We start from the raw sequence: 26,301 nt of genomic DNA on the forward strand, positions 1-26,301 counted from the left end.
TATTTGAACATGAAGATTGACAAAAAAAGTCATGACATCAGAACTATAGAGATTTTTTTTTTGGTTCTGTTCGTCCATCTGGACAGGCAAAGGGGTCAAAAGCCCATACAGCCAAGAACTATAGAATGGATTTTTTTTATAGTGTATGACCTGGTAACTAAGACCTTTAAGTTAACTATAGAGACTATTAGAGAAATAGAATTAATATATAGGCATTTATATTTTTCTCTAAATTGATTCCTTTAGAATTCTTTTTGATGTCATTTCTTATACTACTAGATACTAATTCTAATGAAAGAAATAAATACATCAATGAGGATAAAACCGTTTGTACATCAAATAAATAGACAATAGAAATGGAGAAGTTTCCATATTTTTATATGGATAAATTATACAAATTTAAGTAAAATAAAACAAACACGTGAAACGTAAAATATTTCAAGAAATGAGAATGTTATGGGACTTTGAAGTTGCGTTGCTTTAAAATTTTGTTGCACGCGGCGCTCCATCGTGTGACGTTATTCGACCCGTCTACGCCGAGTGCTCACAAATGTTTTGTTGTGCTGAACATGTGTGTGAAGAGCATTTTGATCTTATTAACAATTAATAATAGCTGCCTATTTCTAATTGTTAAAATAATATCTTTATAGCCCAGTGATCCTGCCTACTGAGCTAGATAGAGGTCTTGGATTCAATTCCCGGTAGGTGCAAACATTTATATGATGAATATAAATGTTTGATTCCGAGTCATGGATGTTTATGAGTATTTATGCATGTTTAAGTAAGTATATTGTCAAGTTTGGGGCAAAATAATCTCTCTAAAAGTGTGTCAATATTATTATTATTAATTGAGTCCTGAGTAAAATATTCTGTAAAATAACTATTTATTTTATGTAAATGTATTTGCTATTAATATTAGATGATTATTGCATGTAGAAGTACTCTAAAATGGAATTTATTTACAGGTTGAAAATGACACAGAAATTTTGGTCAAATATCGACTCGTTTGGTTGGGTGAACATTAAAGTGTTTTTTTCATGGTTTCATTTTTATGTGGACATTTAATTTCAATAGAATGTTCTTTTGTTAAAACCTGTTAGTAGAATTTACTTTGGCAAAAAATACCGCACTTTTCGATCTTTACTTTTTTAATAGTTTCTATGACTTCGTCTCCAAAAAGTTTACCTAAAACAAATATAAATACGCGAACTATATTATAATAAAAAATTCGTTCATATCAAATTTACAGTTTTTATTAGTATTATACCAATTTGTACAGCACAAGCTTTTATATTGTTTTCTACAAGTGCACCAGTACTTTTATCAGTGGGAGGTACCTTTGCACAGAATGCAGGCTAGAATATGGGTACCACAACGGTGCCTATTTCTGCCTTGAAACAGTAATCTGTGTTTCGATCAGATGGGTGCCGTGGCTAGTGAAATTATTGGGCACTTAACGAGACTTAACACCTCATGTCTCTAGGAGATAAGCGCAGTTGTAGTGCCGCTCAGAATTTTTTAAATTTTCAAGAATCCTGAACGTTTTGCTCGTCTCATACCTTATAGTCAGAAAATAAACACCATCCGCAATTTAACAATTATTTGTTTCGTGAACTAAAAGAAGCCGTGATTTTTGCCGTATCGGAGTTCTTACCAAAGAGAAGCAGTGGCGAAATTTATCTTTCGTCGGTTTTTCTATCGAAACACATTGCTCGTAATATTGTGATGCAAAATTTTACAAAGTTGTTCACACTAAATTCGCCTTTTTGACTTCTGAATTTGCACATCAGATAGTGAAGTAAAAATTTCATCTCAATGTTGATATCCATAAAGTAGGCCATTATTTGCATGTTGTTAGTTTTACGGTTTTTACATTCTGTTATTAAAAAAGGTTGTATCTTCAGTTATATTTAAATCAGAAAACTTTTATCATTTCAAATCATAAGCTTTTATAAATTTTATATGTTTCCAAATTTATAAAGTACTCGTTTAGATAATTCTACATTTGACTGAACATTTAAAGTCCCACACATTTCACTTGAACGGCCCTGAAAAAATATTGATATATTTTCCATTAATACAACACGGCGGGCAATATCTGTTTATGAAACGTTTATTTATTAATAAGTCATAGTTCTAAGTTAGACAATGGGGCTGTTGAAATAAACATAAAAAGTACTTAAAAAAGTTTAACTCCTTTTATTTCAGCAATAATATAGGACGGTTTTAGAGAAAAAAAGTTATTCACTGTTGTTCTGTTCACAAGATCATAATAAAAAAACTTTTGCTGGTGGAATTACATAAAATCGGTTCTAAGGTGACCTCTATTCAATGATAGGAATATTCCTACCAAATAAGTTTCTATGCCTTGGTATGTATGGTTCCAGAGATATCCTGACCCTATCCTCAGATTCAGGACCCACGCCTACGACTTTGTATATAATATAATATTTATTGCAACACAATAGAGGATGTCAGTAGCACAGAACACTATTACTCTAACGAGGTCAGTAGGCAAAAGGATTGGACGGTGAGTAGGTATACGAGTATAATATGTACAATAAGAATAGCTTTCTGAGCTCTCTCGATAATTAATAACAATGTTTTTCCCGTTCCACCCCATGTGGTAATACAGCATTTTATGATTTATTGGCTTAGATAATAGTAAACTATTCTGATTATTTTTGTATCTGCTACTAGCGTAACTTTTTAAAGACACAAATCAATTTACGAATTATATTGCACCAAGCTTCGATGTGATATTTGAACGCAAAAAGTTTTATCTAATAACCCAGACATTGAAGTTTTCTTACAATTTTACTAGCGGAACACGTGTATTTTTTATCAGTAGCGAGCGTTACAATAATGGGCATACAATATTGGGTTAACTTATGTTGACGATAGATTGCGGATTGAAGTTTCATATTATTTGTCTTATCTGCATTGAGTGTAAGTAAATTAAGCCAAGCCATTTATTAACGACTTGATTGCGTGTTGTGCATACTTATAGACTTTGTTTTCAGCAACGTCCGGAAAAAGAAGAACATTATTATCAGCGTAGGTATGTTATAGTTATGCCATGATTAGCATTATACGAGTATTAAAGAGATCATTATTATAAATAAAAAACAGGGTAGGGCCCAAAATACTATCTTCCTTCCGCATCGGCAGTTGATACTTTTGACCTAAAGCAAAACTGGCTAGGCTTAGGCAATATTTAGACTATAGATTTGTCCTCCAAATATTTGATAATTTTTCTAGTATTTTTGAAAAGCAAAGAAATAGGTCTATACGAGTAGTTTTACTATAGTCACTAGGTTTCTAACTACAAGCATTATAAATAGGCACGACAAAAGCTTTTTTCAGTCATTTAGGAAAATGTTCTCTACGTAAACATGTGTTGAAAATATGTGGTAATGGTGGTATTAAAATGTGTCTGAAGTGCTTAATAATTGTGTTTGACATCGGTCGGTGTTATGAGGGAAGGTTGGGCTTGTATGGAATTGCGGTGAATCCTGGATTATATACCTATATACCAATATTAACATAATATTTTATGTGAGATTGCTAGATGTCAACTGTGTTGCGTGAGATTGTAATAAACTTAAAGATGACTCATATCGATATACAGGGTGTCCCAAAGTTATGGGACATGAAGGGAAAGTACCTTAAATATCGAAGATAGGCTATTTTACTGAAAGAAGACTTTATGTTATTTTTAAAAGTTAGTAATTCTGCATTCAAAGATTTTCTAAAAATTACTTGCCTCGTCTGGGAATCGAACCGACTTAAATGTAAAAAAAACACCCCTACTCTTATGATGGCAATCGAATGAATGGCCAAAAACTAATAACTCTTATTAAGTAACAAAGTATTTTAAAAGAAAGTAGTCAATTAAGTGGGCATTTTTTTGTAAATTAATTATTTAAATGCTCAAAATGTGATCCCTCTTGTCTTACGCAAATCGCCAATCTTTTAATGAGTCCGCTGCCTGTTGATTTTCTTATCATTTTATGGTGAATACTCGATATGATATGGCACAATTATGTTTGTAACTCGCTCACGTTCTCGTATCGTTGTTTGTATAGCATATCTTTCACGTATCCCCGTAGGGTTCCGTAGCAAAATGGCAAAAAGCGGGACCCTTCTATCTGTCCGTCTGTCCGTTCGTATGTCACAGGCACTTTTTTCCGAAACTATAAGAACTACACCGTTGAAACAGGGTAAGTAGATGTATTCTGTGAACCGCATTAAAATTTTCACATAAAAATAATAGAAAACATGCGATTATACATTATGGATTTCCGCAAAGTAACGCCTAATTCAATAAAAATTTCCTAAAAGAAAACAATAAATTTTGGGGATCATATAATAATACTACATCACACCCATACGTGTGGGGTGATATCTATGGATAGGTCTCCAAAAATGATATTGAGGTGACTACTATTATTTTTTTCTTAACTGAATTGTTTTCGCGAGAGACATTGTAAAGTGGTAAAAAGTGTTCCCCCCTTAACTTCTAAAATAAGAGAACGATACAACTAAAAAAAATTTGGTTTGAACGAGATCTAGTAAGTAGTTTTTTTTAATACGTCATAAGTCGCAAACCGCAACTTTCCTTACATTCAATCAACTCAAATATAAAAAAAACATTTAATTTTAATAATTTACTTGCTGCTACGGAAACCTTTATGGGCTACTCCGACTAGCACTTCGCCGCTTTTTTTGATGAAACCCGTTCAAGAACTCAATGAGGCACGAATAACACGAGTGGTACTTAGAAAACACTATAATTTTTTTATTTCGTTACAATTAAATTTACTAATTAAATAGCCTAGCAGTCTGGATATAGCGAGAGCCTTTATTCATACATTGCCTGGTCGGCCCAGTCTTTAGACCAAATAATAACATTGCTGGTAACATAATATTATATTGATTGTTCTAATTGGTGGGTACAGAGTGAAACAATTAGTAGGTACTTAACATCATATTTATTATAAGTAGGTACCTAATGTTCGTAATAAAAACTTATTTGGAATTTGATAATATTTCTATTTAGCTAATTCCACTAGAAAGTTACTTTATTTTTAACTTTTAATACGATTATGTTCAATATATAGGTAATTAAATTAAATAAGGAATTGATTAACATTATTTATATCTTTTCATAATCAATGGATATTATTTCTTGTCTGATTAATAGATACTATCAACATTTTAATATTCTTATATAATAAATAGCTTATAAAAAATTTGGGTACATAAATTATGAAATAAAATAAAATTAATATTTTGTAATTTTGTTACAAATCTAACTTGAGCAAACCTCACATTTTTTTCCGATTCATTTGTGTAACTGAAACGTTAACCACATTTTTATTAATATCTTTCCCGTGCGGACTAATTTTTATCTGCCCTTGTACTATATTTAACATTGATGTGTAGGGACTATCGCTTGTGATGTTATTTTTAACAGGACTTTCTCTTTTGTTATATCCTGTTTCACTTCGGTTACTAACAATTTCGTAAACAGTATTTTTCATTGACACATACGGTTCTTCAGCATGGTCTCCACTTTTAACTCCAGGACTGAATCCATTCTGGGTTATAACAGGATCATTAGACCTTGTAACATTAGGGGGTTCATTTTCGAGAGAACTCTCTTTATGATTTGTAGAACTATCCAAAGAGCTGTTTCGTGTTACTTGAACGCTATTTGATCTAGATGAATTTGCTTGCGAATGAATTGTAGATGAACTTCCCTTTATATTATCTAATTCTTTAGAAAACACTTCTTCACTTTTTTGGAAACGTTGAGCATGAGATGATAAAGGAAGCTTGTTTTGTTGTAATGATACAGCGCTTAGTGATCTGCTTGGAGAATTCGAAGATACTCTTCCCGCTGATGTTACTTGATAATATTCTGAAGGTTTGCCAGCTTCTAACGAACCATAGGCGCTGTCTTTTGTAGAATTGTTTAGATTATTATCCTCTTTTAGTCCGTATCGCCTGACAACACTATCTGGTGCCACTGGCTCTAGGTTTTGAACATCGTAGGAGAGTGGATTTTTATCACCAGATGATCGTTTGACTCCATCGATAACTTCGCCAGTTCGTGGATTGATATGTTTCTCCGTATCGTATCGCAGGGTAACTCTATGACTTTCATCAATAGGATGAGACCTAGGCGTATCTTCTAGTTCTACTTCACTGTCATCGTAAGGTGTGGGCTCAAATGTGCTCTCTTCCTGTGTGAAAAATATCATTAATTTTATAAGCGCACATAAATTAGTAAAATTTCAACAGTGCATTTTGGAATTAGCTACTATGCTATATGGGGCAAACTAAAAGTTTTGCACCTAATCGGAACTATTTGAATTTCGAATGTTATATTTTTTGAAACGTTGCAACCTTCTTAGAATAAAAAGAAGAATTGGCGGGAAATCATTTGTCAATTGTTTTTTATCACACTTCAAAGTTTTACGTACGCAATGAAAATGGAATTCAGTCGAAAAGATATTTTTTTTTATATTAAAACTTCTCTCTCTCCGCTCGTCTTCAAAATGCTTTTGGGAGAGAACCAAAGAACGGAGAGAACCTTGCTGAAATTGAGAGAGGTCGGGTTTCTTTACATGACGATTTTTAAATTAATATTAATATAATAATATATATATACATAAGAATAATGTGGCTATTGTTAAGCGACTAATAGAAGAAAACCCGAGGATTACCTATGAGACAATTCGAGGACTATTGGGGATTGCTATTAGCCAAATTCAGAAAATTTTACATGAAGAATTGAAGCTTTTTTGTCGTTGGATCCCTCATGAACTGACAGCGGAGCAGAAGAATCGTGCTCACAGATGCTAATGAAGTACGACCATGGACATTCTAATGCTGTTTATGAAATTGTCACAGGAGGTGAAACGTGGATTTATTGTTTTGAACCCGAAAAAAACAGCATTCTTGTGAATGGGTGATGATTTTTTCTCAGCTACGGGACCCATCTGCAAAATTCCACTTGAAGATCAAAAGAGTGGTAATGCCGAGTGGTATCTACCATTTCTTTAACCAGGATGTTTCGAAAGTTTGAAGGAATGATTCGAACGCATGAAAAAATATTTAAAATGTAAAGGAGAGTATTTTGAAAAGCAAAATTCATTATACAATACAATGTTTCAAGATTATTTAGAAAAAGTTTTTAACTAGAGGAACAAAACATATTATAATATGAAATTCGTCGAATCATTTTAATTTCATACCTCTTCGTCGACTTCCTCAATTACACTATTTTGAATCCAATCACGAATTCTTTGCTTTTTTGCTTGCCTGTCCACCGTTGTTTCTACACCATTATCTCTAAAATGTTTTAGTAAAATATTTTTTTCATTAGGATCACTGTGGAAACTGTACATAGATGGACATAGTTCGTCAATGTCCCCTCCAGCTGAAAATAAAAAAGTCACGCTAAAAATTCGTAGAAATCACCAGTAAGAAAAGTTGCCAATGTAAAGTTAATTTAAATAAATTAGACAGACTGGCAGTAAATGAATAAAGATATAATCTGATTTCGAAAGAATTTTGAGCATTCTAATGCTCAAAATTCTTACGAAATGGTAGGTGGCTTAGGTCTTAAAAGTCTCTAAGTCTGGCTATAAACAGTAATAATTAATTGCTTGTGCATCGATTGTAATTCTTTACTGCTTAACATTTGAAAAGCTGCCCATTCACCCAGAATATTCAGCTCAATTTATTATGTATAATAAACCTTCGCAATTATACGCAGGGCATTCGATAAAAAGTGATAATATCGTGAGTTGCCGGTAACGTTTATCAAATCTAATTTAATTTTAGATACAGTCACTTTTTAGCATAGTCAACTTGAAATATATTTTTTCCAAACAAAAATTTCTTTCTGTTAAACCCTTCATTCACTACATTCCTGCAGTGTTGCAACTAGAGCTTCATCATCTTCTAAATATCTGTTCTTTCATATCTCCCTTCAAGCTTGGCCATAGATAAAAAATACCGGGAGTAGGTCGGGTGAATATGGAGGATGCTCAGTAAAAGTAGCCATGGTCGAAGTATTCAATCATGATTTATGGCTGTCCCTTGACTATTCCTGAAAAGAGATGATATTTCCGGCCGAACAACTTGTCTATTTCTTAGCGTCGGATATGATGGTCTCTTCCAGGTCGTGTACCTTCTATTATTAGTGAAATATTTTTATTATTATTATCATTCGAGCTAAGAAAAGTTCAGGGTCTTGCTCTCATAGTTCCATTAGAAAAATATACAGTCTTATTTGTTTTTGGGCATCGGTTAACCTTTTTGGGAAACCAGCGAGCATTTTTCATCCCTTAGCGTTCATGTTTTTTTTTTATGGAATAGGAGGACAAACGAGCGTACGGGTCACCTGTTGTTAAGTGATCACCGCCGCCCACAATCTCTTGCAACACCGGAGGAATCACAGGAGCGTTGCCGGCCTTTAAGGAAGGTGTACGCGCTTTTTTTGAAGGTACCCATGTCGTATCGTCCCTGAAACACCGCACAAGGAAGCTCATTCCACAGCTTTGTAGTACGTGGAAGAAAGCTCCTTGAAAACCGCACTGTGGAGGACCGCCACACATCCAGATGGTGGGGATGATATCCTAACTTGTGGCGTGTCGTGCGAAGGTGGAATTCGGCGGCAGCAATCAGGTTAAACAGCTCTTCGAAACACTCCCCGTGATAAATGCGGTAGAAGTCACACAATGAAGCGACGTCTCTACGCAACGCCAAGTGATCCAGCCGTTCACAGAGAACTGGGTCCCCGACAATTCGAGCTGCTCTGCGTTGCACGCGGTCAAATGGATCGAGCTGATACTGGGGTGCGCCAGACCAGAGATGACAGCAATACTCCATGTGTGGCCGGACCTGCACTTTGTAGAGCGCTAGTATGTGGGCCGGCTTGAAGTATTGCCGTGCTCTATTAATGACGCCCAGTTTCTTTGAAGCCAATTTGGCTTTGCCTTCCAGATGACCACGAAATTGGCAATCGCTCGAGATATCGAGACCCAGTATTCCGATACTAGGCGCGGCTTTAACATAAGTGTTCTCGAAGAGCGGTGATACGACAAATGGGGATTTTTTAGTGGTAAACGCGCAAACTTGAGTCTTCTGGGGGTTAAATTGGACAAGGTTCAATTTTCCCCATTCCGCGACCTTCTCAAGAGAGGACTCGATAGAAGACACAAGTTTCTCCCGGCACTGGTCGACGATTTCCTGAGAGAGACCTGCATGGCCAGTGTATACGGCATCACCAGTGCTATCGTCTGCATAGCAATGCAATTGGAGGTGTCCAACATATCATTGATATGCAGAAGAAACAGCGTGGGAGACAGCACGCAGCCTTGGGGCACTCCAGCATTCACGGGCTTCGGGTTCGAGCAATATTCGTCGACAACGACCTGTATGCTGCGCCCAGTAAGGAAGCTGGAGGTCCACTTGCACAAGCTCTCGGGAAGCCCAAATGATGGAAGTTTGGAGAGGAGCGCCTTGTGCCATACACGATCAAAGGCCTTCGCTATATCCAGGCTAACTGCCAGGCCTTCCCCCTTGCTTTCAATAGCCGCTGCCCATCTATGTGTTAGGTATACCAGAAGATCACCTGCCGACCGACCATGGCGAAACCCGTATTGTCGGTCGTTGATCAACTGGTGACCCTCTAGATATACCAAGAGCTGACGGCTAATTATGCTCTCCATGATTTTGGAGAGCAGGGAGGTAATAGCAATAGGCCTGTTGTTTGCCGGATCCGAACTGTCTCCTTTTTTTTGGATCAGATGGACAAGGGCTGACTTCCATGAGTCAGGGACTACGCCTTTAGAATAAGAGTGCCGGAATAAACGCGTTAGCACCGGCGTCAACTCAGGGGCACACGTTCTAAGCACGATTGGAGAAATGCCATCCGGCCCGCTCGAGTTTCTGACGTCCAACGAAAACAGAGCTCGCCTAACAGTTTTCTGTCTGAACTATACTTCCGGCATAGAGCTCTGACACCACGGGATGGTCGGCGGTGTTTTTCCGTTGTCGTCAAGAGTCGAGTTGGAGGCGAAAAGAGTGCACAAGAGATCGGCTTTCTCTTTTGCCGTATGGGCCAGGGTGTCATTCCTCATGTGCAACGGCGGCATGGACGGCTGGCTGAAGTTACCAAGAGCAGCTTTCGACAACGACCTCGAGAACTTGCGTGTTCCGGTCGGGTAACTGGAAATCTGCTCGCCGATTTTGACGACGTGTTTTGACTTTGCACGGGCGATTTGCCGCTTAAAAAATCTGGAGGCACGGTTGTATTTCCTCTTAAGAACTTTGCAGTTCGGATCCTTTGTGCCCAGCGCCGCAACCCAAGTTCGATACACCTGTTTTTTGCAGTCAGATGCTGCTTTAACAGATGCATCGAACCAGAGCTGTGATCTGCCACCGATGGGTACTACAGAGTTTGGTATAAAAATATCCATACCCTGTAGTATCACATCGGCTACTGAAACGGCGCAGGCACTAGGATCATCCGAAGGGAAACAAGCCCTGCCCCAAGGGTAGGATGCAAAAAAGGAACGCATCCTATCCCAATCTGCTGACTTGTAGTGCCAAACGCGGCGGGTCGCTGGTGGTCTGCGACGTTGGCGTCGGATAGGCACTACACTCCTGACCAGGCAATGGTCGGACGTTCCGAGAGGGGCGTCGACAAAGACCTGGTAACCATCGGGATGTGTAGTCAGCAGAAGATCCAATAAGGACGGCATGTGGCTATCCACATCCGGGAGCCGCGTTGGCGACTCAACCAATTGGGACAGACCATACGCCAATGCAAAATTATGCACAGATCGCCCTGCGTAGTCTGTGGTACGTGATCCAAGCCATTCGGCATTGTGCCCGTTGAAATCACCCAAGACTACGATTTCAGCGGAGGGGATCTGTGCAAGTACGTCGTCAATTGCCGCTTGAACGCAGCCCATGAGATGATCGGTTTCTGCGTTACCACTATGGGACCTGTAGACACACGCATAGATGCGGACGCGGTCCTCTAAATCTACGCGGCGCCAGAGAGTGGACAGGTCCCAACCCTCAAAATTGCCGAGACGGCGACAGCAGATATCCTCCCTAACGTACACACATACCCTGGCATGAGGCAAAAAATTGTGCTCAATTTTGTATCCGGGGTACGTTAAATATGACGTATCGCTAGGTCGGGATATCTTCGTCTCAGTAAGGAAACACAAGGCCGGCTGCGTCGTCTCAAGGTGGTGGTGGACGGCGTTTAAATTGTAGTGAATTCCCCTGATATTGCAAAAGTCCACGTTGAGTGTGGAGCGGGGTGCCGTGGTGATACTGCCTCGTTTGTCCTTGGTCATGCGCGGTTCTGTGCCCTCCCCAGAATACGGAGGGCAGCCCGAGCTATAGTGCCCGGGGAGGGATTCTCCAACTCTGGTAGAGCCGGTACCCTTCTGGGGTAAAATCTTTTTGAGTACCGCTGTCATATTCGGGTGGAGGGGGGGGGGGGGGAATGGCCACCGGTCCTCGACACTAACCTATGCGAAACATAGCGGCACTAGGCCGCTACTTCACGCCGGTATTCTGTGCGAGTGTGGTAATTAACCCGGACGAGTCTGGCCCGATTGTGCTAACGTCAAAAGACGGCAGCGTGACTCTCCCACTTCTAAAAAGCCCTTAGTCGCCTCTTACGACACCCATGGGCCTGGGACTCCCCTATTCTTTTTACGCCCCGGGAAAAGTGCAGGGCAAGATGCTATGCACAATTGCATTCCAAATTTTTGTTTCTTCGGCTATAAAACTTGATAAGACGATTTGCTATAACAATTATTTTACATCTTTTTATTTTTTCTTTTATCTATAATAATGTATTCAAAGTTCAAACTTTACCAGCTCAAACAGACTTTATTTTTTTCTAAAGTGGCTGCACTTAATTCTCACTATTTATTGAACGCTCCTCGTATTATGTAGAATGGTACATTGTTCACGGGAAAAATGTAAGAGATTCCTATTAAGATATCATTTATAGTCAAGAGGTGAGATTTTATACAACTGTTTTGTACAAATACTTTGTATAAATGAATACTTGTACCATATCTTTAAAAAAATATGTGTTTGCTTTGGAATTGAAGTTGGAATTAAGTTTTCCCTCCTATTCCACTATTTATCTAAACGGAATTTTATCTACGGTTTACGTTATGTACATCAAAATGTATGTCGTTTTATATGATATTCGGTCCATTGTTTTTCTTTATAATAGCTTCATAATTATCACTTGTAGTAAAATTATTCTAAAATAATTGCTACCTACCGACTCTATCCGTATAGCCTTTAGCCATCCAACGATCATCCATATATCTTGATAGTTCACTGAAATTGATAGCTCTTTTTTCTACTCTTGGTTCAACAAATTTCTTAAAGATTTTTTGAGCTCTCGAAGATACCATTTTCCATAGCTTCGGTTGTTTTTTTAATGGATTCGAGGTGTTGTACCAGTTGAAGTAGCTATAATGAAGAATGTATTGTAGATGTCAATAGAATAGCATAAAATTGTAATTCTACAAAAATGATAAGTCAAAGTTATACTTTACGATAGTGTTATGAATCGATATTTATTTTTGTTTGTGTTTATGCGGCAATGACTGTTTATTATAGTGTTTCCTAAATGATTGTACTTTTAAGTTAGTAGCATATAAAAACGCTATTGTAATAATATTAAACATATTTTGGTTTAACTCTATAGTCACTATAGTCAATGCAATGTATTTAAGAAAAATATTTTTGTCATCCAGGGACCAACTGAAATACACTACACTACCTTCATTTAGCCATTTATTGTCAGTTTTAAAGCTCTTCTATCCACTCAAAAACGCTTCTTCCTTAGTATCACTTCTAAATAAATAGTAAAGCTGTATCATCAGCATTAATTGTAACTATTATAGCATTTGAAAGCTGTAATTGACATAGGTCGTTTATATATGCTGAAAATAATGTGGGTCCGAGAATACTTCCCTGAGCAACGCCAAAATACTTTTCGGCTTCTATCCATTTATTGTGTTCACGCATTGTGTTCTATCGCTACAGTAGCTTTCAAATAATTTCAACTGTAAGTATACCTCTAATTCCTTGGTGTTCAACTAATTTTCTAATTATATTTACTGAATGTGGACTATATAATATGTATATTATATTACACATACCTACTACCTAGATACGCAATGGAAAAGAAAACGATTTAATAAAATCCAAGCCTACAGAAATACATACAAGTAAACATACGTTTCATGTCATCGGTTAGTAAACGTCGTGGAACAAGAATAACTGAAATTGGAACATACATTGTTTCCGTCTTAAATCATTATAGTTGGTAATTTTATGTTTATGGCTAACTACTATTTGTAGATCAAACAAAAGCTAAATACAGTATTGCCTGAAGATGAGAGCACCAAGAAATGATATAAAATTATGGCTACGGATTATTTCTGTTCACAATGTCTATCAATGTAGTTGCATATAACTACTGTCTACTGAACAGTACGTTAAGGACCCTCTTACCTTAAATATCTCGGGTCATCGAAAGCTGCTTTCTGCCACGGTAAGCACCCAGTGAGGCAGATGAAGATTACAATACCGAATTGCCAGACATCATGGCTTATGATTGCCCTGAAAAAAAATGATTTTATTTATTTTATGTTAGCCACAGAAGACTTCAGAGATTCAGTATTCATGTAATTTTAGCAAGACAAGTCGTGCTATCGCACCTTTTACGAAATAATGTTGAAATCTTAGATTAAGGATTGTCTTGATTGTCTTTGTATTGATTGATCTCCGCTGCGCTCCAACTAGATACCGCAGACGTAGTCACAAAGTGCGGTAACTAACACAATACAGTCTCCAACAATGTTTAACGTTGACGTGCCACATGTTCTGTTAAACTTTGCTAATAATTGAAACTTAAATGGCGGTTTGCGTAGTAAAACTTTGTTAAAATAATACTATAAGAAATAAGAAAGACACGGGATCACATAGTCAGTACATAATCAGTAAGTATTTTGTATTCTATTAATTTCAATGTAAAATAACACGAAGCGTACTTACAAGTTTTGAAAGATGCCTTTGAGTGTCAAGATGCCACACACACAAGCATATAATAGTTGCCGTAATAAAAAAGCTATTGTTCTTAGGTGCGGTATCTAGCTAGAGCGTAGCGGAGGCCAATCCTTAATCTAAGGTTGAAGTATTATTATTACTATTAAAAATATTTGTCCTGAATACTGCCAATGACTTCAAGAACAATATGGCATAGATCTAGTGATCACAAATTAAATTCTTTCCTCGCAATTGTTTGTGAGTGCGTTTAGTTTGTCAGAAGTGTTGTTTTTATGCAAATAATATGACTTCCTTTCATGCATTTTTGTGGTATTTTTAGACTAGAGCCTAGCTAACGGTAGCACGAAGATCACTTTCCATCAGGATCTGATCTGCGTGCATTTGAACTCCTATTCCATCAAAAAACAACGCCCCTAACAAGTGTTTAATAAATTATTAATTACTTGTAAGAACTATCCATAGACAATTTCAGCACTTCAGGTGGGGAATAGGGCAGCCATTCATTTCGCCGTCTTACGACTGAATTAACCTTCCTCGTCTCTCCAAAGTCACACAATTTAATTCTTGAGAAGTCTGACTTGAAAATGAGAATGTTATCCAGCTTAACATCTCTGTGGACTAAATCCCTCTGATGTAAATGTTCAAGAGCGGCTGCAAGTTGCTTTGCCACTCTTTTCGTGTGTATTTCTCCAATTCCTGTATCCAGCATGTTAGAAGTAAGGTCACCTATAAAAAAAGAGTCTTTTGAGCAAGGAAAATTAAGTTACACATAAGGAAAGACGGGGTTTTTTTAACCCACTTCGAAAGAAGTCGTTTGAATTTTATATATATCTTCTTTAATTTATTTTATTAGAACTTCGCCGTTTTTGGACCGGTTAGGATTTATATTTAGATTAAATTTTTCATTTAATTTAGTTACATTGTTCTATTTTCATTAGAACCATTTTAATTTATTTCTAATAGTCGATTAACTTTCTTGTAACCTATGAAATACCTGCTGTGTGTTTGATTGATTTGTTATTGAAAAAAAAAACAAAATTAACCTGGTTTTTGTTGTCAATCTGTAAAAGGTATAATTTAAGAAGTTCCCTCTAGTACTCATAGATAAATATAAAGAATCACAAATGATTATTTTTACAAATGGATCTGAAGTAACCAAAATTAAAAAAAAACTCATGTCTTGATAACATTGTTTCTATTTTGAAATTCAGTTATAAACGCGTGGGTGAGTAATCCATCTTAGGTGTCAGCAATGTTTCAAATTGCTAATTTCAAATATTATATATAGTCTAACAAAAGTGGGTACATTTAACACGCCATTAACGTGTTTAAGCAATACGTCACAAATTGTATTTCAAATTCATTCAAAGAATTTTATGGCATTTTGCCAACTTGGACATGTTACAATTGTTGGTACATTAGTACCTAGATATGAGAAAGCATAGACCTTTTATTGTTATTATTACAGATTGAAAACAAAAACTGGAAGAAGCAGAGATGGTCTACCATATTCAACGGCATCATCTGCTCACGACATCAGTAAGCAATATGACGTAAGACGTTCTGTGACGCCTAAGGGCTAATATTATTTCACCGCGTCACCACGGTGACGCAACCAGTCGCCTATGCTAACAAAATATTCTATACAACTCTATAGAGAGTTACTCACCTGGTGCCCATTTGGTTCCGCAACCATATTGGTGGCGCAACAAGCTCGGACGCGTGCACATAATGTTACTGGTCGCGCCACCATATATCTAATTACTATAGATTACATATATACAGTATGGTGTCTCACTCACTCGGCCGCAACTCCGGCCGCCAGTGACGCTTCCACCTCAACACATGCAACATGTGTGCACTGTTGTTATGTTTTCTAATTGCTTTTGATTATTGAATACAATGGATAAGGTTTATCATTTAAATTCAAAGTAGACTATCAATTTGGGATAATTCCACATCAGATTATTCCGATAGAGATTTAAAAATGAAATGCTAACGCTAAATGAGAACCCAGCACTGTTTCTTTTTCTCTTAAACTTTCTTTTCCTACTTACATACACCAGTAGTGCTATCTCTTCGATGTACATTTTGATACCGTCTCAGTGTGATTTGGCGACTTAGGTGTCTGTGTGTTGTCTAGTTTGGTAGCTTACGGACGCATACCACGCCGCGCTGGCGCGAATGGTTGCGCCGCCATGGTGTCCAGGTGAAATATAGCCCTAATGGATGGAGTATCATGTGCTTATCACAGGCATTGATTAGAATTTAAAGAATATTAATTATTCAGTCACACGGCCCATGGCAGCACGGAGACCATCCGTGCAAAAATCGGCGACTTATCCCTGGAGTGGTGTCATGTATATTCGCTTGAACTCGGAGTGAATTAATTAAAACAGCAATCTCGAGACCCGATATTATAAAAGATTTTAACAACGTCTAGAGAACTCGCCAACGAACAATATAAACTTGATTATTTAATAACTAGTTAAGTTGAAAATTAATATATATTATTTAGAATATTCTTTTAAGTTTTTAGTATACCTGCAGTTAATGATCTGTGTACTTTTGATTTTAACATGAGTGAGGTCACGTCGTATGTATAATGTCACATTTGTTGAAGCCCCTTATCTTGGGGCATAATTTATGGATGGTTCCTGTAGCTACTCGTCTTCATTCTGTGCATTTAGAGGTACGACACACAATTTCACAAAATATGCACTTTTCCTTTACAATATTTGTAAGACAGAGTAAAAAAGTGAAATATTGAGCTTACCAAGAGGTGCATATTCCTGACAAAATACATAAAAACCCGCAGTCTCAAACGCAACGTCGAATGTAGTGACGATGTTTTTATGTGCACTTAAATGTAGACTATAATGGAATTCTCTGTAAAAGTCTCTTATTGATACATAAGGTTTCGGTAGTGCCTTTAAAACTATTTCAGTGTCTGAAGCTCTATGCTCCACTAAAAGTATTTTTCCAAACCATCCTTCACCAACAATTTGCAGAATGTCAAATTCTTCAACCAGGCAAACCTATTAAAGAGAAATATTGTTAAGTTCAAGTCGCCATTACTTTTTGCTGACTAACTATTTATAATTTCTTACTTTTTCTAACTCAAACTCTCTTATTTTATGAATCGAGCCTGTTAAGGCCCTCTTTGAATTGTCATTCATTGCTTTGTCTTCTTGACATCGTCTTCATGCAATCTAAAATAGAAAATAAACACTTTTAATCGAAAAATACTTAAATAAGTCTAGCATGGTTGGTAGAATATTATTTAAACGTGATAAAGCATTCATTGATAAATGAAATTTGGCGTAAATACATAATATCTAAATAGCTACATACATAATAATATATTTTTAGGCCACGGTTGCAGAAGAAAACTACATACTTAATTATTTAGCTGCTTTTTGTAGTTCTAATGTATAAGAAATAAGATATGAACAGAAAAAAAATACTGTGTTGCATGACTGCACGTCAGTGTGACCAAGTGAAAACTTAGTATCATGAAGGTAACCTTACCTTATGGTTAATTCCTTTTGGGTGGTTTTTAAGAAATATTTTTAGGAAGTATTTCTTATAAGTATTTATTTTTTTCAACGGAAATTGTAGGTAATTATTTTTTTATATGTAGATATATTGCACGGTTATGTATGAAAAGAATGATTAAGCTGTAGTTTATATAGGTACTTAAAACAATACTTGCTGTGTGTTCTACAAAAAATACCGAAGCCATAAAAGTTGTTCAAAGAATTTTCGTCTGTTTGTCTGTATGTCCAGGCAAAACACAAGAGTATTGACTAGATTTCACTCAAATGTTCCATGAATGTTAACAAGTCGAGATCGGGACCGGGACAACATACAGGGTACAATATATTATCACGTTAGACAGATTGTATTTTTGCTGCTTATAGCGTCAACGCAGACAACGTCGCAGACAGCTAGTTATATTTTTTATGAAAATACGGGACGAGACGAGCAGGACGTTCAGCTGATGGTAATTGATACGCCCTGCCGTGCACACAATACAGTGCCGCTCAGGATTCTTAAAAAGCCCAAAAATTCTGAGCGGCACTACAATTGCGCTCGTCACTTTGAGACATAAGATGTTAAGTCTTATTATAACTTCACGTACCCAAATAGCTACAAAAAAAATGAATTTTCGGAGGATTGGGTATGAAATAAAATACAAAAAAAAAGATTTTGAATATTGGAGGATCTTTAGTTGTCCTCATTTTATAAAGTATAGATGAGTGAATGATCCTGGCATACAGCCAGATTCAGCCCAGAATAAGTATGTTGTCTAACGTCTACTCTGAATCCAGACAATTCTTGACGTCATAATACAATTGAGACTATAGATTTAGAATATACTAGCGTATAGACTTTTTTTATGACTATAAGTGACGAGGCGAGCAGGAAGTTCAGCTGATGGTAATTGATACGCCCTACCCATTACAATGCAGTGCCGCTCAGGATTCTTGAAAAATTCTGAGCGGCAATCCAATTGCGCTCGTCACCTTGACACATAAGATGTTAAGTCTCATTTGACCAGTAATTTCACTAGCTACGGCGCCCTTCAGACCGAAACACAGTAATGTTTACATGTTACTGCTTCACGGCAGAAATAGCCGCCGTTGTGGTACCCATAATCTAGCCGGCTTCCAGTGCAAAGGAGCCTCCCACTGGTAAAGACTTCCTGCAGCCTGATAATGCGTATTCAAAATACTAAGTAGCTGACTGTCTACGATCTGTCACAATCAAAATCGGTTACAGTAACAATAGATTCGCTTTCCTTTTTAGGGTTCCGTAGCCAAATGACAAAAAACGGAACCCTCATAGATTCGTCATGGCTGTCTGTCTGTCCGTGTATGTCACAGCCACATTTTTCAAAAACTATAAGAACTATACTGTTGAAACGCATTAACATTTTCACACAAAAAAAGATAAAAAAAAAACAATAATTTTTGGGGGTTCCCCATACTTAGAACAGAAACTCTAAATTTTTTTTTATCAAACCCATACGTGTGGATATATGGATACGTATTCCATTGATATTGAGGTTCCTAATATTATTGTTTTTCTAAACTGAATAGTTTGCGCGAGAGACACTTCTAAACTGGTAAAATGTGCGTGCCCCCCCTGTAACTTCAAAAATAAGAGAATGATAAACCAAAAAAAATATGTAATGTACATTACCATGCAAACTTCCACCGAAAAATTTTTTTAAATCAAATCAAATCAAAATCACTTTATTTATGTAGGTCTCGGAAATGACACTTATGAATGTCAAAAAAATATTTTCCTTATTGTCATTCAGGTGATAGATAATAAATAGGTACATCGATACATACTAAACTTAATCGTAGAGCTGAGATTTTCGTATTTATAATATCTACTAATATTATAAATACGAAAGTTTGTAAGAATGTATAGACGTCCGGATGCATGTATGATTTTCACAGGACCTGTGAAATTCTCAGCCCTACCCTCTGGCTTTCCAAGAAGTATCTTCTTATATTATAAATACGAAAGTTTGTAAGAATGTATGGACGTCTGTATGTATGGATGTATGTTCATTGTTCTTTCACGAGAAATCTACTTAATACATTTTATTGAAACTTTACAATAATATAGCTTACATAACAGAATAACACTTACATAACAGATATTTATAGTAGATATATTTTGTCTTTACTACATTATTTGAACAAATATTTGAATAGTTATGACGATGACGATTAACAACCGAGTGCGCGATATGTAGTGCGGCCCGGTGGTAGGCGGTGGGACGGGCATGCGGGCGATCGGACAACTGCGAGTGGAGGAGTTATTTATTTTAAACGCCTGCAGTTCCTATTAATTTGCATTTTCAATGACTATCAACAAATCGCAGGGTCAAACCTTAAAAGAAGCAGGCATATATTTGAGAATGCCGTGTTTTTCCTAGGGCCACCTCTACGTGACTTGCTCACGCGTTTCTAAATCGCAAAATCTTTATGTTTATCCTGACTGAAATAAATCGTTTAACATAATTTAGGAGGACATAGTAATACATTACATTAGCTATCTATCTACTTTTGTATTACTATCAATCATCATATTCATACATCCGTACCTATCTATCCTTACAAACAATGGCGTTTATAATACCTATTGGTGAAATCATCATAAAAATTCTGAGTACAAATTAACATACATTACAGAATATAGTTGTTCGAATACTTATATATAGAGAACGGCTGGACTGATTTCCGTGATTTTTTATTTGTTGGATTTGCCGTCCTGGATAGCAGAATAATACAAAATCACTGAAAAATTTACAAAAAAAAAAAAATGCTCTCTTTCATTTAAAAATCTTTAACACAATTTTCTGAAGGGTAATCTTTTTTTATGGAAAAGGAGGACTAAGGAGCGTAGGCGCCTGGTGAACTGTTAGTGATCACCGTCGCCCACATTCTCTTGCAACAACAGAGGAATCACAAGAGCATTGCCGGCTTTTATCTCTGGATCTACTGAATCGATTTTGAAAATTCTGTTAGCAATAGAAAGCCAAATTTTTGTGAGTGTCATATATATGCTATAAAGTAACCCAAAAAGACTTTTAGTAGTTGTATTTCTAAAATACGTCGGAGAAAAAATTGTCCAACACTTAAAATAAAGTATATGGCAAAAAAACGTTTGCCGGGTCAGCTAGTATATATAATATATATGTAATAACTTTTAAGAATCTGAAACCGAGTCTCCGGCAAGAGCCCGTTCACGAGCATGACGCATGAGCCTGCCATCGCCTCCCTCAACCATATTTTAGGAAAGGGGACGACCCGTCCCATGTCAGCGCCACAAGTAGTGACATTTAAGCGAGCATGACGAAACCTGTTACGAGAACTCAAGCAAACAACAATAAAATAATCCTAATCTACATATCATGCAATACTCACCAAATACCTCTACTTACAATTCGACAATTCTGCTTAAACTTATAATTAATATTATATTTTTACTAACAGTAATCAAAAGGTCAATCCTTTAGGGTAATCAAATCAAAATCACTTTATTCATGCAGGTCTAGGAAATGACTTTTATTTTTATATCCACCCCGCCTTTGAGAATTTGAATAATTAATAATAATTGTAATATTAATGCATGGAAGCTTATTTGCACTGTATGATTTTGAGCAAAGATTTTTTGCTTTTTCCATTTAAATGTAATATATAAAATTCTCGTGTCATGGTGTTAAACTTTGAAATCCTCATGAAATTTTGAGTGCATATTGGGTACGTCTGAGAATCGGATATCTATTTTTCATCCCCCTAAATGTTAAGAGCGGTCCACACAATTTTTTTTTTAAATTTTGTTTTACATTTTTTTTTAAATTTGTTTGATTATGAGTCGGCATTAAAAAATACATACAACTTCAAATTTTCACCCATCTACGATCAACAGTTTACATACTTTTGTATCGCGATTTTAATATCGGCAATACAACGTTTGCTGGGTCAGCTAGTAATTTTATATAATTTTAATTTCTACATAACTTTTATATTATATTACTTACTGCTGCGGACCCGTTCATGGGCGAGCCCGACTCGCACTTGGCCGCTTCTTTATCTATCTCGCTGTATCTCCGTTACAGGTGTTCTTCTATCTCGCATGATTGAGACTATATTCGTGTAAGTATTACCATTATAATAGCAGGATTGAAGATAAATCTATTAAACTAACAGTACCTACAACCTCTACAAAAATATGTACTAACAAATGTATTGTTCAACTTCACCAACACATCTTTGACTCTTGAACAAAAGATCATCGGGATAATCTGTTGTCCTAGCGTTTACTATTAAATGTATTCCTGGAAAATAGCTCTAGAGATGATGCGGTTAATATCGCGGTGATGCTCAGATATTTTTAAAGGTTTTCACGTTCTTCTTTTTTCTGGGGGGTTTTGCCATAATCGCAACGCTTGGTAGACGCGTTGGCTATCGCAGTTGATGGTGTGCTCTCTTCTAAAGATGCTGCTGTCCATCCTCCATTATTTATATCCCTTAGCCGCCTCTTACGACAGCCGCGGGAGGAGATGAGGTGGTGCTATTCTGGTGCGACACAACACACACAAAGACTTAGACTTCAGTTGAGAAGAACGGATGCATAAATCTCAGCGAGCCTTGTTTTTAAATAAATTGTATTAGTTTGATAAATAAATTTATCTCATGAATTCCCAAGGCCAAGTCAGTCACAATGGCAAGCGTCCAGATAGAATGATCCTGGTGGCTCGGGCACGGGGAAGGGCGCTGGTGTGGGACGCGACTTGCGTCGACTCTCGGGCTTCTTCTCATGTCCAAGTTACGTCAGTTGCTGCTGCTTCGTCTGCCGAAGACAGCAAACGTCGCAAATGTTTGTTTTTCGAGACACTTGGCCTGTGGGGCCCAGAGGCACGGAGAATGTACAAAGTACCTACTATCTTCTCGCCTCAATAGGGCTACTAGCAAACCAAGTACCTGCAGCTATTTCTTTAGACGGATTAGCCTGGCAATCCAACGTGGAAGTGCTGACAGCATTCTTGGTATGCTTCCCAGCATGATAGTTTTAATTTAATGTAATCATAGTATTGTAAATACCTAGTCTTGCCGTAAATACCGAAACTGTTTAAGGGACTGCAAATCATCATGGCGTTTAGAGCAAGCCGTACTCTTTAAAACTAACGATTAATCATAATCCAACGTATTAAGATCGGGACTAGACGACGGTCAGTTTTGAGGTCTGATGAAATCTGCGTAGGCCGAGCTTTATGACCCGGCGCTGAGTCTTGATGGAAGGACCAGTTTTGGTTATTAACGTGATGTTGTTAAGGGGGCTTCACCACCTTCTCAAGAATGGCATCTTGATACACTTGTGACGATGTTTTGATATATTTTTGAGTCACTCCTTCATAGCTAATACCCCACCAAACCATCACTGAAGTCAGATAGTGCCCACGTTGCACTCTGTCGACTAATTGGGAAGCTTCCTTAGAGCTTTGAGCATAAATACGGTCATTTTGTTTGTTAAAATGTTGCTGAATTGTAGAAATCTCTCCGATTCTCACCCGTAAACAAAATTTTCTGTGACCTCCCTTTGTGTACCGCTTCAGTTGTTGTTTCGATTTTACCACTCTATTCTTTTTTAAATTATCAATTAAGAAATGACCAGTACGTCTCTTATAGGCAACAAGTCCTAAATCATCTTTTAAAAAAAACATATTTAAAAAGATAACATATTTTGCTTTCAGACAGGATTTCTGCGAATTCTTTCCCTTACCGCTTTGACCACCTTTTTCGTACGAACACTACGTGCACGGCCAGATCTTTTTCTGTCACAAACAGAGTAGGTCTCATTGTACCTATAAGCCCGGTACACAAACATTTTACTAATACCAAGTGCATGGAGAGTTTTAAAAAATGCATTTGGCTCCATACCTACTTTGTATAATGCAATCACAGCGATTCGGTTCTCTTTATCACCGCACTCCATTTTAATATCGCAAAATATTGTACAATATATTGGCGCCAAAATGAGCAAACTCAATGAACGATCATATAAAAATGACAGATACCAAATTCAAAGGTAATATTTTGTTTATTTTTAATTGTTACAGTATTTATGGCCAGACTAATGATGGTGTTGTTTGTGATAATATTAAATCCGATGATAGCGAAGACTAAACAAAGGATCTCAGTAAGAACGTTAGGTGTGTTCTGCCTTGCGTCAATTTCTATTAGACATTTTTGACAATGATGTCTTTGTACATATGACCGAAATGATTTACGATAATAATAAAAGCATAAATTAACTAATAGCTATCTATAATTATTAATTAATCAATTTAATCAAAAATAATTCTAAAGGAATCAGTTTTGAGAAAAAAACAAAACAGTTATAGAGGCAAACTGACAAAATGTCAGAGTTCTATGGAAAGGAGTATTCTAGAGCTAGAGCTAAAAGAAAAAGCCAGAAATATACCAACTAAAATTGAGATGGACTGGACATTTGCTCCTTTGCAAGAAAAAAACCGTGGACATCTAGTTTTTCCAAAGAGCATAGTGTACATTTTACGCAATAGTATGAAGTAAGAGAATCCCCGCTCCATATAATTCTCATTATTATAATATTTATAACTAGCTGACCCGACAGACGCTGTTCTTTCAAAAAAAATGATGTAAGCACCTAAGTATTCGGGAATAATGTAGTGTAAGGCCATTGGAAATTAATGATTTTATAATATTATGTAGTAATAGACTGATAAGGGTTAATATCGTATTTATGTATACAACTTTTACAATACCGCTTTATAATTATTTCTTATTTTTAAAAGTATTAAAATGAATAAATGATTATTATGATAACGATAACAATACTTAAAAGGTAGACATGAGCCATCATGGACATTCCCGTAGAACTATATAAGATACACAATTCCACCATACATTATTTTGTTATATCTCAAAGGGTTTTGACAGCGTTTCATTGAAAGCTCCCAGAGGGCTTATTTTTTTCCGACACCTCCAGCAAATATCGTTAACGTATACGAAATAAATCGGAGGACTTTCTTTTATAATAAATACGTAGTGATTGTGTTCAGTCACTCGTGATTTAACGTAAACTTAGAATAAGCACTAACTTTAAAATAAAGATTCCATAAGACTTATAATATTATGAGCATTATTCCAAAATGTACTTACACGTTTAAATAAGGGCCATCATTGCCTATTTGGAACACTGCATCCTAGATAGTATATTAGTACTGACCACATTTATTAAGAAGGGCACACTGTACAACAGGCCATATGTATTGCAGTTTTACTACACGTGTATTTCACTTTGATTAGTGTAATGTAACAATTGGTAAGTTCCAAGGTTTAATGTAATGTTATGTTTTCACCGAATCGTTTTGAGTCGGCCGGCGTTCCTCTGTGAACTGGCATCGAATACGAAGCGACACCCGGATGGTTATTTTCGTGCTGCCGTCCATACAAAAATCATATAACTCAAATGTTACGAACATCGACCCATTAAACATTTACAGCGCTTCAATATTAAGTTTTTATCGTATTTGATTATTGCCGGTTGTCAAAATTTACTCATGCAATAATTACTTTCGTGCAACTTGTAGGTAGTTGGTTTTATTCCCGCTGCGGTCATTAGACCGTTACCAGATGACAAAAGATATGTTTTAATGTTAGGAAATATTATTATATCGATTCAATTGAAAATATTTTGTGAACTGTTAAGCTTTTACACGTTATTTAGTGCAAATAAGATGAAAGTACAAAAGTTACATAATAAAATATAAATTTATTTATAAGAAATGTTTTAGTGGGTAGGTGGGTAATTTTTTACTATCATTTGGGAACTTATTATAAAATATACCTACAAAATGCAAACAACTTTAAAATATTTAACAATTTTACTAAACCTAATAGATGAAATCCAATTTTTTTGTGGAAGAGGATGGCAAATGAGCGTACGGGTCTTGATGCTTAGCTCAAATGGATACAGAGTTTTTATCGGTTTTATAAGGTGTCTGAAGCGGACTAGAATAAGTAATATGAAAATTGGTTCAGACGTTGCATATACGTATCAATGAAAAGTCGGACGCCTTCAACATGCGTTGCTATGCGGATGAGTGACGACATGCGACGGATACTGGTGATGTCGTGTACACGGGCCATGCAGGTCTCTCTCGGGAAATCGTCGACCAGTGCTGGAATAAGCTTGTGTCTTTTATGGAGTCCTCTCTTGAGAAAGTAGCAGAATGGGTTAAAATGGACAATGTCCAATTTTACGCAGAAAGAATAATTTTGTCCAGAATACTCAAGTTTGCGTGATTAGCAAGAAAAAAACCATTTGTCGTATTACCGCTTTTCGACAGCACTTCCCTTAAAGCCTCACATAGTATCGGAATACTGGGTTTCTAAATATTTGACGATTGCTAATTCCGCGATCATTTGGAAGGCAGAGCCGAATTGTCTTCGAAGAAGCTGTGCGTCTTAATTAGAGCACGGCAATACTTACAACCGGCCCAAATTCTAGCACTCTACAAAGCGCAGGTCCGGCCACATATGGAGTATTGCTGTCTAGTCTGGTCTGGCGCACCCCAGTAACAACTCG

The 26,301-nt window shown here is 36.6% G+C and overlaps 1 protein-coding gene across 1 annotated transcript; it reads right to left on the bottom strand.

Moving 5' to 3' along the window:
• Positions 1-5,287: 5,287 nt before the first annotated feature.
• LOC126970294 (serine/threonine-protein kinase MARK2-like) lies at positions 5,288-25,120 on the bottom strand. Its single transcript, XM_050816129.1, has 8 exons — positions 24,873-25,120; positions 17,253-17,354; positions 16,919-17,180; positions 14,586-14,868; positions 13,588-13,695; positions 12,344-12,537; positions 7,266-7,450; positions 5,288-6,251 (listed from the first exon to the last, which is right to left on the bottom strand). The coding sequence occupies exons 2-8, from the start codon at positions 17,319-17,321 to the stop codon at positions 5,331-5,333; spliced, it is 2,022 nt and encodes a 673-aa protein (XP_050672086.1). The 5' UTR covers positions 17,322-17,354; positions 24,873-25,120; the 3' UTR covers positions 5,288-5,330.
• Positions 25,121-26,301: the final 1,181 nt, after the last annotated feature.

The sequence above is a fragment of the Leptidea sinapis genome, chromosome 20 (assembly GCF_905404315.1).
Source record: "Leptidea sinapis chromosome 20, ilLepSina1.1, whole genome shotgun sequence".
NCBI classification, from domain to species: Eukaryota; Metazoa; Arthropoda; class Insecta; order Lepidoptera; family Pieridae; genus Leptidea; species Leptidea sinapis.

Bases quoted from the DNA above. Each gene is read 5' to 3' on its own strand.
- LOC126970294 (XM_050816129.1), bottom strand. From the start codon at position 17,321: ATGAATGACAATTCAAAGAGGGCCTTAACAGGCTCGATTCATAAAATA. The intron at 7,451-12,343 runs GTAGGTAGCAAT...TTTTATTTTCAG, and splicing joins AGGCTATACGGATAGAGTCG to CTGGAGGGGACATTGACGAA. The intron at 6,252-7,265 runs GTATGAAATTAA...TTTTTCACACAG, and splicing joins TTGAGGAAGTCGACGAAGAG to GAAGAGAGCACATTTGAGCC.